Source organism: Anser cygnoides, chromosome 5 (assembly GCF_040182565.1).
Source record: "Anser cygnoides isolate HZ-2024a breed goose chromosome 5, Taihu_goose_T2T_genome, whole genome shotgun sequence".
In the NCBI taxonomy this organism is placed as follows: Eukaryota; Metazoa; Chordata; class Aves; order Anseriformes; family Anatidae; genus Anser; species Anser cygnoides.
Window position 1 is genome coordinate 36,462,127 of NC_089877.1, and position 17,303 is coordinate 36,479,429.

Genomic DNA, 17,303 nt, shown 5'->3' on the forward strand with positions numbered 1-17,303 from the left:
AAAAAAAAAATAAATAAATAAATCATGGAATAATTCAAGCCATCATCCTGCCTTTCTCACTTACCAGGTGGTATGCAGGAGGAAGAGGAAGACTGCTGGCAAAACGAGGTCATCGCTGCCTACAGACCAGCGACGGCGGAACACAACAATCCCTGGCATGGCTAGTGGGTCTGAGAAAGTTCAGCAGGCACGACACTCACCTCCTAGAAAAGAACAGAATCAAAGACACTGATGATCCTCTTCACCCCCAACAGCAGAGCCCCGCAGCCCCATGCCAGCAGGACCACACCTGAGAGCTATCCTATTCTTACACCAAAGATGGCAGAGCTTCTTCCTTCCAGCACCAGGGGGCATGGCATGCTCGAGAAGGAGCACGCAGGAGAAGAAGGTACAATTTGAAGGGTGGGAAGGATTCAGTGACTTAAACACCTGCTTCACCCGACAAAATCACCACTCACCCAGCTCCACTTCACAAGATTACCGGGAATCCTGTTGGAGCTCTGTGTCAGTAAGTAGTCAGGTGCTTTGGACAGGTTATGCGGGGGCTTCAACCCTGAACAAGGTCCTATTACCGTGTTCTTCCACAGGCGTACCTGCTGCAGCCTCTTCTCTTGTCCAACAGTGCCCTCCCTCACTTGGCTCAGCAAGCCGAAGTACCATTAACAGTTAGCAGGAGCATTTGACAAAGCTATTGACTGACTCCCAACAGAAAGCACTCAGAGCAGAGGGAGCAAACTCCTAGGAGATCTCTCGCTCAACCACAAGTTGCACAGAAGCACCCTGCCAGCTCTACATCTCCTTTGTGTTCACGTTGGCCCTGACGGGGACTAGCAATTAAAAAGGTCGAAGATTGAGGGGCTGGCTGTTCCTCCTCGCATTTTGTTTGTGCTCCTATTTCTAAAGCTTCACAAACCCTTTTTAAAAAAAGAAACAGCAGTGATATAAGTCACAAGACTCCACAGGGCTATCCAGACACCTCCTCCCAGCAGAGCTCTCCCACACCACTTCAGTTCTGCTGTGCACGCTCCAGCCTGCTCCAGTCCAATCCCGCGGGGTCAGACCAGTCCCGCCTGTCCCCACAGCACACCCTCTCCCTCTGGCATTTCTGGTACAACACACTCGGACCCTCACCAGCAGCCGTGCCTTCTGTACGCTTTTGCCCACCTTCTGTTTCAGAGATCTCGCCTCTGCGCGGTCTGCCCACAGCCACCAGAGATTCGACTGCAGCGATGGTCGCTTCCTCCCTCCTGTGCTCCAAACCCCACCACGCTCCCGACCTGCACCCTCCTGTGCTACCACAGACCGGGGCACCACACGCGTTGGCCTCCCCGCTGTGCGTCCTCCCAAGGCATCTCAGTCCCAAACTGCAGCACGGCCCCCAGCCCCTGCCCACCCTCCACCAGCACGTGCCACAGCCGGAGCGCTCCGGCCACGACCTGTGGTCACCACGCTGCTCCACAGATGTGTCTTGAAAGAAACAACAGCTTTTCATACTGATCTGGCAATTTGCTGCTAGGCAAAAAGGAAAGCGTCCCCATTTGTTACCTCTGATGTAATCAGGACTTCCAACTGCATTTTACAGGGAGTATCTTCTGCTGCTCCTCACACGCCACACAAAAAACTTAACTTGCACATGTCTCTAAGTGCTCCGAGTTTAAAAAAAACACAATGGGACAAGTGACATGGTCACATTTAAACTAGTTTGAACTTTCTTCACAGTAACACGAGTGTTGGTTCTGTGACAGACCAGACTGTATCACAGCACCAGCTGCTTCAGGTAGAGAAGCCTCCCCGTCCCACCAAGGCGTACTCACCAGGCGCATGTGGTTACCCCATCCCTTTCCCACGGTGCAGACCCCCCCCAGAACAGAAGCCTCCCTGCTGTGCTGACACCCAGGGCCACCGGCCCAGCCCCACCTACCTGCTTCAGTCCCCAAGCACTGAAAACACGCACAAGTCTTGCGCACTTTCCGGGAGACTCCATAGCGAACAGGCTGACGCTTCCAGCACGTTACTCACTTGGGTGAAGGAAACGCTCTATTCCACAAACATAGCGAATGTGAAATTACAACACCATTTGGATTCACACTTCCTTAGCACATAATAATCAGAGCACTCGGTACACTGCAGCTCTACCTTCAAACTGCTCACTCCTCTGGCCATCTGGCAACTCCTTCCAGCCTCGCCGTGAATAACCCGCCTGCCTATCGCGCGCCGCCTGCACGACAGCCCCTTTATCTCGAGTACCGCTAGCCCCGCTGCATATACGCGGACGCACTTTCCAACATGCTCGCTCGCTCTGCCTCTGGCCAAGCTCAGACCTTGGCTCCCGTCATTCCCAGCTCACAGCCGCGTCCCACCGAGGCGCTTTCCGCAACTCTCGCACCCCTCCAAGCGCAGGCAGGCACACTCCGCCTGCTCTCACCGCCCCGCCAGCTCGGGGCAGGGTATCAGCAAGAGCAGCAAGCACCTGAGGTGAATTCCTTGGGCAGAGAAACAGATGGGCCAGAGCACAGCAGCCCGGCACTCACCGTCACACACGGGACCGGTCACTGTGGGGCTGTCGCTCCTAGCTGTATGCTTACCGGGCAGCCAGCACGCTGCAGAAAGAGTCCCAATTAATTTTCAAAGACTGCCTATGCCAAACCTGAACTGTGAGGCCCAGGGCCTCGCCCCTGGTTTGGAAAGAAAGGAGATGATAGAAGGCCTGAGACTGTAAAGCCCACTAAAAAAAAAAAAAAAAACACCACCATAATGCTGTCACTGTGAAGACTCTGGCTTCATGCCAGAGTAGCAGATCCCAGAAGTTACATTTCCAGAAGATGAAGATGGGAGTTCCAGCAGGGAAACCGGGAGGAGAAGTGGGAGGTCAGAGTGCAAACAGCCCTGAGACCACTGACCCTAGTTTGCAACAAAAAGAATCCCTTGCACTGACCCAAAAATTGCTCCAAAGAGTGGAAAAATTCCCAGGACCTTGAAATCTGAACCCTGGTGCGAGAAGCCCCAAGCTCCCAACGTGAAATTCGGGGGAGGCACATGCAGGAGCGAGCTTTGCGTGCAAGGAGTCCAGAGCCCTGCCCCTCAGATCAGAGGCAGATCTATGGAAGCAGAAATCTTACATGGCCCGCGGTCCAGCCGCCGCTCATCCTTCTCTCCCGCGAGGGCGTTTCAGGAGAAGTGCACATCCACGGAGCCAGGCATCACAAGCGAAGGAGGGAGCAGCAAACTCTTCTTGCAGCCATTGAGAATCCCGGGCGGCGGAGGGAAGGACAGCGCGGTGCCTGCCTGCCGACGGAGCCGGGCATCATCCTCACGGCAGCTCCCTCCCTCCGAGCCGGCCGCCTCGTTTGTTCATCGGGGCTGCCGAGAGCCGCCGAGGCAGGGGTCGTGACTCCCCCTTCCACACCCCCGGCACCCTCTGGAAGGAAGTGACATCATCCCTATTCTGAGGAGATTGTGTGCGAATTGTGGGAAGGACGGGGAGCGAGAGCGGGCGACGCTGTCAGATGCGTGCGGGGAGATGGGAGGGAAGGGAAGGCTCCAGCAGCGCCAACCTCGAACCTCCTCCTCCCGGCGGCACCGGGAGCGCCGCGGGCACGGCCGCGGCCCGGAAAAGCGCCCAGGCGCAGCGGGTGGCATCAGGAGGGTGCTGAGCCCGGCCGGGAAGGCCCTGGGCCGCCGGCCTCTCCTCTGGCAGGCACTGAATGACCAGGGGGAGGGGAGCTGGACGGGACACAAAAGGGGCACACAGAGGGGGCCACCCGCAGCAGAAAGGAGAGCCTGTTCCAGAGGAGCAGCCTCTGCCGGCCTTTTCAGCCGCTAATTCCTTGTGACATGCTCTGGGGTATGACAGGATGTGGGGGAAGGGGAGAATTAGCTGGCTGCAGGGGAAGGCTTAGAGAAAAGAGCAAGGGAGAAAAATGCTACAGCGAGACAACATTCCAGCTAAACCTAGGAGATTTAGTCTAATCCAACATCCCATCACGGCTGACATTAGCCTGGGAAGAAGGCGCGCGAGCACAAGCTGAACCCAGCCCCAGCCGAAGGAAAAGGGCTGCGCGCGCCCCGTGCCGCAGGAGACCACCCACGCCACGCCAACGCCCGCGAGAGAATCAGCGACTCCCGGCTCACCGCACCAACGCAGGCACCCGAGGCACAGCTGCACCCACGCAGCCCACGCTGACTTCCCGTGAGCCCTCTCCAGAGGCTCCCAGCCCCGGACCCGCCGGGCCGGGGGCTCGCTCAGCATCCCCTCCTCGGCTGCCCCAAATGCTCCCGAGGTCCCCGCTTCCCTGCTCAGCCTCCCACGTTTCGGACCATGACCTGCTACTCCTGCCAAGCAGAAGCTGCGAGGCCAACTGCACGCCAAAATCAGATCCCGCACAGCGCCACGAGTTTCTTCTCGCTCTGACAGACCGCTGGTGATGTCCGCACGGAGACACCAGCGGGGGGAAGCCCTGCTAGCCTGACACGCTCATCATCTTCCCCCTGCACGAGGCGGTGACCTGCATGCGACAAGGCACCGTGCAGGATGATGAAGCAATCCCCCCTCCTCTGTGTTTTGCACCCGCCAGCGCCCTTCTTCCCGCTAGACTCCCCAAGCCCTGCCCCAGCACCAGAGCCCCGCAAGCAGGAGCTGCCCGGCAGGGCCGTTCGGAGCCCAGCAGCCCGGCCATCCTCGCTGCACGGGGCTACGGGGTCCCAGCCCGAAGGGCAGCCCTAAGGCTGGCTCTGCAGACACGCAGCAGTCACCGCAGGACAAGGCCCCTCGCTGCCCCAGCACCGGTCCTCCCAGGCACTCCTGCAACGCTGGACGAAACACCTCGTGGCTCCTGGGGAACATCCAGCCCCGAGCTGCTGTCCTGCTCGGGAGGAACGGCCCAGGACTGCCGGCTTTCACAGAGCTGCTAGAGCTGCTGAGGAAAATCCGTCTGGAAAACTGCAACGAAACAAGCCTCGTGCATTCTGCCCCTCCACCGGCCTGCGTGGCCTCAGCAGAGGCGGCTCCGGGTACCTGGGCAAGGCACCTGGTGGCACAGCGCCTTCCCTTCCAGAGGGACGTGTTCCAGAGATGCATCCTCTGCCTCCCACCACGCAGGATGGTAATCACGAGTACTTCCCCGCAGCGCTGTGCAACTTTCCGCGTCTCCTTGCATCAACAGGAATACATTCTGCCCCTTGGCAGCGCGCCGGCATTTCTTCACCTTCCTAAGTTATTTATTAGAGCTATTGAAGCTTGCTGTATTTCTTGTGGATGCCAGTGATTTTTTTTTTATACTGAAGTGAACTCAGAAAGCAACAACACTGTAAAATAACCACGTTTGTCACATTCAGGTGACCAAAAACGCCATTCAGCATGATTAACCAGACAGCTCCCGACCCTTAAGCGTGTGCTAGTTCATAAAATCCGAACCCTTCCCCTGCAATAACAGCACTTGGGGAACAGGCAGGGTTCCAGCCCTGCCTGAAGCACCCAGCCCCCCTTCCCCTCCTCACAAGCACATCCCACAGCCACCACGGGCAGCCTGCCCCACGTCGGGTCATCACCCCTGCGGCTTACAGAAGCCCCCTGTTAACGCTACGCATGCCTTTCTTAAGCACTTACTGTACTTGACGGAAATCATCAATTAGAACTTGGAACAAACTTTATCAATCCTTGGCCAGCTATTTTTAAAGGCCTTAAATGAAGCTTTCTGTTTCTGAGCTTGGACCCTCACAATCTGGGAATTGTTCCTTGCAGCGAGACACAGGGGATGTGGTTTCATCCCCACTGAGATGTCCCGAGGCTGGTCAGGCATTTCCTTGCCGGTGTTGGCACGCATGCAAACCCATCTGGCCCCATCCAGGACCTGGCCTATGGCAGGAGCTGGACAGCGAGGTCAGTTGCCGTCCGACTCCCCTGCACAATCCACCCGCTAACAAAGAGAGGCAGGAATGAGCCAGGTGACAGATGAAAGATGAAAGAAAAGCATCCGGACCTTCAACAAGTGCATCCCCTGGATGGGAATACCTCAAAGCGTCTCGTAACAGGGAGGGACACCTACTGAGTGCACGAGGTGAAACAGACGCTCGTACTGTAACAGGAAGACAAGTCCCACAGCACCAGCGGAGGACGAGTCCTTCCAAGACAGGGCTGCCTTCTGCAGGCAGCAGCAGGTCCGTATTGCAAGCAATGCCTTCAAGAACTGCAGGGAAAGCTCTTTCCCTGGGGGGAGATGGAAGAGCGGCTGCCAGAAGGCTGTGAGGACAGATCTGCCACAACTGAACAGGCTTAAGGGAGCAGATTTGTATTTTGAAGAATATGACACGTATTAACGTAACGTCTAGGAGCCACGTTTACAATCAAGTCACAAGCTGCTCGGCACGAGCAGACAATGCAGGCAAAGTCATGGCTGTTGGAATACCAGTCTCACACCTACTTTGAAGATCCTCCTCCGTACCCTCCTATTTTCCAAGCGGAAGGAAATACAGCGAGGCAGTGCCAGTGCCACGAGGCCAAGTCATCAGGTCTGAGCCAGGAAAGGTTCAAAAAGCCTCCTGTGGCCCGGCCCGCTTCAGGTGGGGCTCCCCCGCACCACACTGTCACCGGCAGGGAACTACTGCGATTAGGTCGGACCCAGAACCACGACAGTGCCCGCTGACACAGACACCCAGAGCACACGCTGAGTACAACCTGACCTTCAAACCCCATGCGTGGGGCAAGCACTTACCGTTACGCCCCACCGATTTAAATCACAAATGCGGGCATAATCGCGCCCTTGGAAATGCAGTAGTGATGGCCACCAGACTAGGCTGCTAGTAACAGAGCAGCCAGTCGGCCCAGCACGCTGGCCTGTCCCCAGCTTTTCGTCTTCCTCCCTAATGCTTCTTCAAAGCCCCCACCCTGAGGCAGAAGCATCAAGGTGTCTTCAGGTGATTCGTCCCATCAAGGTGGGACAATTGGACAAGATGATCCTGGAGGTCTTTTCCACACTTAATGATTCTATGATTCTAATTCCGTGTGCTCCTTGCTTACATCCATCCCCTTTGTCTCTTACCCCAGACACCTCTCTCCTTGGGGAGAAATTGCTCTCGTGAGTCCTGCTCCATCTTCAGACAAAGAACTTCTCCCACCCATTACCTTCTTGAACCTCACAGCCTTGCAATTTACACCTGGGAATTTCAAAAGCCTCTTTATCAGAGAGTTGTTCTGTTTCGTTTTAAGAAACAGTGCCTCTCCTCTAACAAGGAGAAAAAAAATCAGCTCTCGAAACCTTACTGCTGAAGCAGAGGATGCTATCACATCTGCTACGCACTCTGAAATGGCTATTTTCCTGTAGGATGATGCCGTACAGAGCACACCACAAAGGGTCTAAGGCGGAACTATCACCCGCTTCTGAGCAACCGTATTGCTAGTCCCAAGTGATCAGAGCCATTAACTGAGATTTAAAAAAATCACGAGTATATTTTCAAAAAGAGCTGCTACCATTACCATACTTCAGTTGGATTTCAGGGTTCTGCATACAAAGGGTTCAAGTTTCCAAGCATTTTTTCTGCAACCGCAAGGACTATAACTTCTTCCTGTCTAACAACACGAGAGATAACAAGCATTTAAGAACAACAACAAATACACTGCAAACTGGCAGCGTGTCTGCCTCCCTTCACAGGAGCCTCACACAAACACGGAGCGTGCGAGGGAAGACCAGGTGACGTGCTCACCCTCAGGCTGGGACAGTGCCTTGCTTCTTTGGGAGGGCTGGCTACCCGTGCTGCTGCTGCCTTCAGGAAGAAGGCTATTCTTTACCAAGATTAATACATTTTCTGAATGGTTTTCTGAATGATTTTTCTTCTTGAGACACACACATACAGACACTGGAACGACCAACATATCTGCATGGCATGTGCTTGCCCACAGTGCTGCTGTTCTTCTGGAAAAAAAAAAAAAAAAAAGAATTCTACTGACTCTCACTGTCTTTAGTGCGAGAACATGGAAAAGTCCTAAGCAGAGCTGAACGATACCAAAACACTACTACTCGCAGCGCTCGTTCACAACTTTACAGCCAGCGGTTAAAAGCAGGATGAGGAATCCACCGAATCGAGAAGAAAGCAAAGACACTCTCCCCCTGGCGAGATGTTCCCACGAACCTGCTGCCATGCCCGTGGCGCCCCTGGCATCAGCCGAGCCCGCTCTCCTGGCTGTGCTCGCAGCACAGCTCTCCTGAGCAGAGCAAATGCTCCCAGCGAGCGTACTTCAGGGGTGGCTTCGCCAAGGGGGCCGCCCGTCATTCTCTGCTGCAATTAGCGAGATGTGTGTAAATAGGAGAAAAATTGGCAGGACCTAAAGTTCCCCCCCCCCCCCCCCCAGGTTGGCATACCCCACAGGCCAGGATTTATCCACGGGCAGGCAAGGAACAACTTGGCAGGGGTAAGCACAGTTCCCTTAAAAGCGTCTTCAAGTGCCAAACGAGTTAGCACATAAAAACAGAGATCCCCGTGAGAAACGTGACTGCCCAAATTCGGGAAGAGCGATGTTCAGTGATGTTCTCAGATGTGAAAACAGCCTCATCCTACAGCCCCAGGACGACCAGGGATTTTCCCCTTTACCTCAGGAGGTCTTACCACAGTATAGCTCCAAGCTTCTGAATTGTCAGACTACAGAACGTTAAAGTCTTCACAAATAACTGGTCAAGAAACAACAGAAGTCGACAGACAGCCTCACCTTAAAACGAGCCACTTTACTGGAAACCTAGGAGTAGAAAAGGAGCACAATCCAAGTCTGCTGACATTAATTTAGTTAAAAACAACACCCCGTCGTTGTATCAATGCCGACATATCTGCAGCCACCTACATTTTGTGCTAGCAAAGCCCACAATCTGAGCTTTTTGACGATTCCAAGCTTGAGCAAAAATAATGTCCAAGTTGCTAGGGGAAAAAAATGTATTAAAAAGTGAAACTAATTTTGTATTTCAAATAGAACTTACTGTTCTACAGGGTAATAAAACCTGCTAGTGTCTAATAGCCAGCAACCAGTGACAAGAAAAGCTTGGCTTGATCAGGGAAGGGAAAGGATGCTGGAAGGTATCACTGGCACGAGCCAGCACAAGTCTGTGGGCGCAGCCAAAACGCCGGGCATCCCAAGCCCGAGCGGCATCAGCAGGCAATGCCAGCGCAACCCCGGCCAGCCCATGTTCACATACAAGGTACAGCAGTTAACTTTTCCTGGATCCATCCACTAGGGATTGAAGTTATTTGTTTCTTGTTGTAATGTCTCATGGCTGCCTTCAAAATTTGGTAATTCACAGCTGCAGACCACACAACTATTAATTTGCCCATAGCAAAAACAACCAGGGCTGGGTTAAGTCAGCCAGGACGAGAAAGTGGTAAGTGGTGCTTTAAGGAATATTTTGGATGTAATCAACCGCTGCCAACCTGCCACCCTTGTTTCTCTAGGCAAGCTATTTTTCACTACAATCCTGGCAAATTCAAATCTGTCAGTTTTACTCCACCCTGGAACGCTTCTCAGATCAGCCCCCTGATCAATCAGGAGAAAAGAATCAGGAGCAGAGTACCTCCGGGTGAAAGTAAAGTCGGTGACGGTTCCCTGCTGCAGCTAACCTCCAAGTGGCCTGTCCTTACGAAGAGGGGACAACTCCAGCCACCCTGAAAAACAGCTGCCTTTCTGCGGTAACACAGCCAGGCTCCCCGGCTTCCTACTTTACACTAGTGGGCAAACAGTTTTCCCAATAACTTGACTCATTGCTTCGGGAATTCCCTAGAGGATGAGTCACATTACAGGGAAAGCCACCAGTCATTCTACGGGAGCTAAACGGACCACCGCTGCCAATACGAGAAGAGTGAAAGAAGTGGGAGAACAGAAGATCAGTGCCAAACTCTGGAAAACTATGCGGTCAACAGCGCTCCTTGGCACTCCTTCCCTGCTCCCCTCCCCAAAAAGCACGCCAGCGTGCAGGAGTGCATGCGCCTGGCTGCGGAGAGGCAGCAGCAGGCTCCCGAGCCTCACGGTGGGGCACGTTCCTCCGCGTGCAGCTGCGGGCTGGAGGGAGGAAGCGCTGGCTCTGCTCGCATCAAGGAGTGCCTGACAAAGGAAGGTGCCTCTGGCCAGGGAAGATGCTGAGAAGATAAAACCATGCACCGTGGGGAGTGGAATGGCAGCACGAGGGGCACAGAGAGAGCTGCAGGGCCCCTCGCTCCCCCCCCCGCTCACTGGGGGTCTCAAACAGCGCTGCTTCTGCTGCCTCATGACCTGCCGCAGCTTATACTGCAATTTTTCCTTCCCTCCCATCCCATTAGTACGTTCTTAAGTGCATCCGTGCTCCAGTCAAAAATGCCTAGAATGACTGCTGCACAGCAAGACTGTATCCTAAAGCACCTTTTCATAATACCACTTGCAATCGTTAAACGTGGATGCTAATGATGCGAAACTGTCAGGCTCATCTGTGCTGGAAATTCACTTCAGACAGGCTAAGGCTTACCTGGCTACTGCTGACGCTCATCTCGTGGAGCTGCATGCTCGCCTGTTTGGTTCAGTGATTTTGCCCTCAATCGTCCCTAATTGCAGGACCTGGGCTGACAGATCGACAGCTCCATTTCTGCTCAAACAGCAGGTTCTGGTGTTGTTTCTCTGGTCTCTATGTTACATTTGCACTAAAAGGTGGCATCTGTAAGTCTCCTTGAGCAGCATGTGCCTCCACCTGGGTTCAGCTCCCCCCTTTTGTCTCACATTCTTTACCTTGGGCAGGAAAAGCACGCCTGTGTCTTACATTCCCAGAAACCAAGCTGAAAGTATGGGGTCATCATGGTCATCCACCCAAAGGCGTGCGTATTCAGTCAGTCCTTAAACCACCCAGGATGAGACCTGAACTTAAGAGCTCGTGATTGTTGCAAACGACTCCAACAACTAAGCTCCCATCATTTCTCCATGCCGTTCACCACTAGGGCGAGGCACTGCGTGTTGTAAGAAGCAATCCCTTTCCTAAGCCTTCTCCCATTGCACCTCTACTCCCACGAGCCACCCCGTACACGCTGCTAACCCACCTCACGACCTTGTTTTCATGAGTCCCCCCAAAACCACGAAGCCCGGGATCCCGCCTTCCAATAGCTCATTCCTACACAGAGCAGCAGTATCATACCTTTTCAAGCAGGAGCTCCTCTTTCCCTTGCCACAACTTGGGATTCCTCAGAGCCTTCACTGAAAATTAATCCAACATTAACTGATATTTCTGCTTGCAGCATATCCCATTCTTACAAGCAAATTTAATAAAACAGAACCTAAATCAATATTCACGGCATCCTGTTTAGGAAAACCTAACTCTCCTACTGCCACCACTCCCCCTCCTCAGTTTTTTGGACTCCTGCAGGGCGTTATTTATGGCAGCAGATGCAAAAAAACTCTGGCTTCACAGAAGTAATATCAAAACCCAGACCCCCCTAATCTATTTTTTTCCAACAAGATCTTGGGAAATTTAATAATCTCCTAACATCGCAAGGACCGTTGCTTTCCAGAGGAGGCCTTCCCTCAGCAGGAATCCAGGCCACCCACCCATATCACAAAGCACATCCAGTTGCACTTGAGTTTACCCCAGGGCATTAATGAAGCAGAGATCAAATACCTGAGGCGCTCGATCTGGTGAAAGAGCTACCTGTGCAGCTCCGGACGCGTGAGCATGTGCACACGCAGGCACTTTTCCCGACACAAGTGTCAGCACAGCAGCGACTGCCTTTAGCGTACATCCCGCACGGCACGACCACCACATCGTATTTGCTAAAATCCTATAGCAGAGCTGTAAATTGCAGCTCGGAAGTTTCCTTGCCTGGGGCAACGCCCGCCATATCGCTTGGTACACGCGCTGCAAGAGACCTCTCAGCGGGACACCAGAGCGCTGCCGTCGGCCGCCATGCGAACGCGGCCGCTCAGCGTCCGTATCCAAACGCTGACCCTCTGCTGCTCCCCGTCTGTCGCCTGCGGACTCAGAAGCCTTTCAGATGTTAAAGGAAAGGCACTTTTGAGGTAGGTGACAGCAGAACGGCTTTATATTGAGTTACATGCTCTTCTCACCCTAAACCAGCCCAAATCACACAGGTGAGAGTCTCTCCAAGCCTTCCCCGCTGCACCTAAGCTCACAGGGAACCTCGAAAGCCGGACTGAATTCTCAGACGCGGGCGTTTGTCGCTGCAACTTCAGAAGAAAAATCCGTGATTCTGCCCCTCCCTTCTCATGGCTTCCACCTCAGTGCACGAGAACAGCCCTTGGAATAAAACAAAGGATTGAGCTAAGTACTCCCAGAAGAAAAAAAATGTTTCCTTATTCCTGCCTGGAGAACACAGCCTTCTAAAGAAAGCTGCCAGCCCTGACCCAGCTCATGTAAAGCGTGCTAATTACAGTGAAAATCCAAAGAAAGCAAGAGCGGGAGGGAGGGAGAGCCAGACTCCAGCTCTCTGGCTCACACAAACGACAGCTTGAGCAAACTTTCCCTGCCCGAGTGGCTGCTGCCATAAATAACGCCCTCCAGGAGCCCAAGCCCCGGTCATGGTGCGGGGACAGCAGCAGCACCTCGCCGCCCAGAGCAGCCCCACTCCTGCACCACTTTCTGAAAGCCACCCTTGTCTCCTCACCCCATCCTTCAGATTTGATGCATCTCTCGCCTCTGGCAACCCACTCCCCCATTATGCTGTCATTCTCTTACTCCCTTTCCTTTTTCAGTCTCCGCATTTTCCGTGGCTTCCCTCGATGACACTGCTCTGCAGCTCTCCATCGATTTCTCCAGGGCTTTGTTGCTCTGGAGGATGCCGACAGGAGCCGGGCTCCTCCTTCCAGCTGCCGACAGCTGCTCTCCAGCCCCAAACGCTTGGCTATTACGAGCCTAAAGGCAGTCACCGAGGAGCGCAGCACGCCTCACGAAGTGAACCCCTTGACCGGTCGCTGCACGCAGCTCCAGCCCTCTCCTGCTTCAGGAAACTAAGTCCCAAATTCAGACACAGGGGAAATCAAATGGGTAGTTCCCCGTGAGTCGGCTCGCTTTTCCTCCAGCCTTTCTGGTGATGCCATCCCAGTCGCACGCACGCAGCGCTGCTGCAAGAGGCTCAAGTGACAGCGTGGGTCCCGCACCTCCGTACGCCGCCAGTCGCTGGGACAAGCGGACCGACAGCTTCCTCTTCCTCCTGAATGCTCATGGCTTTCCTACCGACACGGGAAGATTAAACTGAAGCTGGGGCTGAATGCAGCCGTGCTCTTCCAGAACCTCAGCCCTGGATGCGTGTGATAGCCAGCAGTAAGCCTGTTTTCATTTTGGTACACACGCAAGGGTGAACGGAGCCCAGGTTTCTCTGATCTTGCTTCATATTTAAGCCACACCAAAGTCATATTTAAGATAGAAATATGTAACCCTAATACTCAGAGCTAAAAGCCCTTTAGCTAAAAGCCTGCACCCCGCCGGCAGTCACCCAGCGCAGCACTGGGGCCGGACCCCCACTGCCCCGCCACGCGAGCAGAGGAAGCGCTTCCTAGCTCCTTGTTTAGGTAGGCAACTTGATTTTAGAAGATCGCCCGTTCAAGCTGGATCAGCCTCTACTTTTCCAGCTGTAGGTCCTGTGAGCACTCTTACTGTACCATACACGTATTTAAACTTTTTTTTGCCTGCTCTGTCACAGAGCTTATGTAGGCTTCTGCCACTTTTATCTGCAGGATACAAAAAAAAAAATAAATAGCCCCTATTTATTGCTGTTTCTAATACACCAGAAGCAGCCAAATCATTTGGGAACAGCAGAACATGACCACTTCGTTTGACAATTAATTCTGTTCATCACCACAGACCCTGGAGTTGCAACAGCTAATTCCCCATCCCGTCCTCTGCTCTCCAAATCTGAAACTCCACGCTCCAGGCAGCACAGCCACGTGCTCCTGCCTTCGGCCAGGGCGCCTCCCTCTGCTCCTGACGTGCCCGAGTTTCCATGCTTGTTTGCTAAACTGTCACTGCCTTGGTCGTGGCTGTCTGTACCTCTCTGCCCCTGCACAGCCCTCCCACACACCCCAGCGTGCTCCCCGCCTGCCTCTCCTCACGGCTCCAAGAGGAGCACCAAACCACAGGCGGCCTTGGCTCTGCCTCCAAAGAGGCTACACAGGGGGCCAGATGCAGCGGGCCTTCGCACTGATGTTTGCACGCTGTAGCTCGGAGCTAATTGCATAGGACCGCAATGTCATCAAAGCATTTCTAGCCCAGTCCCAGGGCTGCCCTGACATTTTCACAAAGGCAAATATTTTCTCCCTGTTGCCACCATCCTCCTTGTTTTCGTACACTCCTCGCCTTCTCTCATTAGCAGCTGCTGGAGAAGTTGCCGAGCACACGTTGGCAGGAGCTAGACGAGCGTGTCAGCATCGCTATCCCCCTGGCCATCCTGGAACCAGGTTAGCAAAGACGTACAAAAGAGAGGTGAGGAGGAGAGCTGCAGCAGTAGAATACCCCGGCAGAACACTCCTTGGCTTCATGCAGTTGTACAGACACGAACTCCACAACATGGATTATAACTGTCTGCTTCGGTGGCTAACAAGTGGCTGCACTAGAAGAAAATCAGGAATAATCCTTCCCCACGCTAATGGAGCGCAGGAAACACAGACCAGCCACGCACAGGAGACCCCTAACCCTGGTGCTGCAGACTCAGAACTACTGTAGGAGGTACGAAAAAAGCAGGGCACTATTCAGAACATAAATCAAAAGCAAGGTTACTAAAACATAGATAAGCACAAAAATAAAATGAAAGGGATCAGAGATCACAAAAGAGGCACTGGGAAAGGAGCAAGGTATCTTCTCCCTGCCAAAAGAGAAGTTAGACAGAATTCAGTTACAAGCTTCATCTAAATGTCATCAGCTTGGGGCCAGTGAACTGCCAAAGAGACGGAAACAAGACCGGCCATCTTATCTGTGAGCAAACAACACGGAGAGATCCGCCAGACTAAACAGCTCAGCTGCGCCACTCGCCTGGCGAGCAGCTGCAAACCCGCCTGAAAAAATGCACCATGTGCCCCACGTTGGCTCGGCTGTGCTACTCTTGTTCGAGAGGGCGATCCCACATAACGTGCTCCTCCTAAAACTGTCACCGAAGCCCACATCTGTCAGAATTAAACCAGAAAAAAAACACATCGTCTTCCCCGAAGAAAATCAGTAGGGTCGTCCTCAGAGCTCTCCACACCCTTGATACCAACTGCCAGGTACAAGCAAAGAGCCGTGAGAATGAACGCGCTGGGAGCTGGCTGCTCTACGCCCTGGAGGAAAGCCTGGTGGTCCCAGCTCAAGTTATCCACATGGAAATAACACATTCTGGAAACTCGAAGCATCGGGAACTTCACAGCTTTGGCAAAACAAAGGAAAGCAGTATCGCTCTTCCATCGATGAGAAAGATAAAGAACAGCAGTTGACCCCAAAGCTCACCTGGAGAGCTTCCCAACAGAGAGGGGGCTCACGCTCAGAAAACAGGAGGCTCCACCAACTCCCCGGAAAGGAAGCGTTTTGAAGTTGACTTCTGTAAGAAGCCACCTTTCCTCTAGTCTGGCAGACGAGAATTTCAATAGCTAAATGAGTCTTCACACTTGAATTTATAATCCAAACAGGATTATAAGAAAAAAACGCTGTTTATTCAGATGTATTCCAGGACAAGCGATTGGCTCTGAGCCGACACACAGAAAGACAGATTTAGACTATTAGAAGAAAAAGTACTTCTTCCTCTCATGCTGTAGGCAATATATCATTATCCCTGTAATTAAATTTAGTGCCTTTGTGGCAATGCCTTCTGCAGAATTTATCTAAGTGTGGACTTTTTTTTCCCCCTTTCCTTTAATTATAGTACAATTAACCATGAAGCGTCCGGTCATTTAAAGCTTTTCAATTGGGCTTCAGAAGTAAATGCCTGAAGCAGGCTTCAGTGGGAGTGCTACAGTAATCTCAGAACAGATCATGAGCACAAGACCCAGGGTTTGGCTACTAATTCACCTTTTGTTGTTGCAAGTGAATTTTCAAAGCTTGCAGAAGATCTTCATTTCATCTTTTGCAGTTACAGCACCCGATTCAAATCCTCATCCTTGATTAGAGCTCAAAGGCCTCAGAACAGTATTAAATTGCAATTAACCCAGCTGATGAAGGCGTAATCAAGCACCTAAGTATCAGGCATAAGCCCAGCCCAGGCCTGAGCTCTCCTGCATCATAATCCCATGCTATTTTTTTCCCTCGATTTCTTCACTGTCACTTAAATTCTGGACATAGGCACAAAGATTCAAGCTGAGATTTCCTACAGCTCTTTTCTGGGCAACGTGGGAAAATGTTTCCAGCCTTTCTGAAGAGTCCTTACAGAAATTACGCCTGCATTCTTGCAGAAATGTTTTGTCTGACTTACACTCTGCATGGACCTCTCAGACCACAGAGCCCAGCCCGCAAGACTAGCAAACCACATTTGAATCAGAGATCTTCTGCGCATACAACAAGACACAAGGGCAAAAGCTACAGAAGAGCAGTGTCTTGTCAGATGGCTCCACTTCTTTTCCCAAAATAGGACTGTAATAATCTCTGAAAAGGGGATCTCCTGAGTACTCATTAACAGATCACACAATGACTGCACTGAGATGCCAGGTAGCTTCTTGCAGACCTTCGCAGCATTCCTGAAGACAGCCTTTCCCACAGGCGACGTGCTTTCCCCAAAGATCTCTGCCTCTAACACCTGACAGTGTTAGACCTGACACAACCTGACAGTCATGGGGACCTCAGGAACCCATGCTGGGTCAAGCACTCACTTCTCTCCAGCCCTCCCACGCCGCTGAGCTGCAGGTAGCTATCGGTCCGCTTGGTTTTCTGCATTCCTTTCCTTCCTTGAAGCTTGTAGCATCAGGGGACGTCTCAGGAGCTGCTCTACAGAAAGATGACTTATGAAAATATTGAAGTATTTTCACTGTGTGGGGAATTCATCATCAGAATCAGTGATTAGGCTATGGCTGGAAGTGAGAGGATTAAGAAATCTTATTTATCCATATTAGTGTCATTATTCATATGAACACCTGACCATTTTGTACACCTTCGGATGCACAACATCCCATACGTCATGTGGCAGAAAGCTGCACACATAACTTAAGATTTTATTTGCATGGCAAAGAAAAGAGCAGAGCAGACAGTTCCAGAAAGCGTAGTCTGCTACAGCACGCAGCTTTGAGGACTGACTTGCGCAACACACGGTGAATTTGAGCATTCTTTCAATGGGAAAAAATGAATATCCATAGGCTTCTTCTTTCCTCGGCACTCCTCGGTCGCAGATCAGAGCGTCCGGCC

At 52.5% G+C, this 17,303-nt stretch overlaps 1 protein-coding gene across 5 annotated transcripts in view; it reads right to left on the reverse strand.

Annotated features, from left to right (window-relative positions):
- The window catches only part of DAGLA (diacylglycerol lipase alpha), a 71,535-nt gene that overhangs the window by 41,863 nt on the left and 12,369 nt on the right, over window positions 1–17,303 (reverse strand). The window contains exons 1-3 of one of the 5 annotated variants that reach the window (XM_066998820.1): window positions 8,599–8,725; window positions 3,120–7,907; window positions 65–203 (exon numbers count right to left, since the gene is read on the reverse strand). In XM_066998820.1, the coding sequence (XP_066854921.1) occupies window positions 65–159 (95 nt within the window). In that variant the 5' untranslated portion in view covers window positions 160–203; window positions 3,120–7,907; window positions 8,599–8,725. Of the gene's footprint in view, window positions 1–64; window positions 204–1,921; window positions 2,038–3,119; window positions 8,726–17,303 lie in introns of those variants that run through there. The other 4 variants (XM_066998821.1, XM_066998822.1, XM_066998823.1 and 1 more) reach the window with 4 other exon arrangements.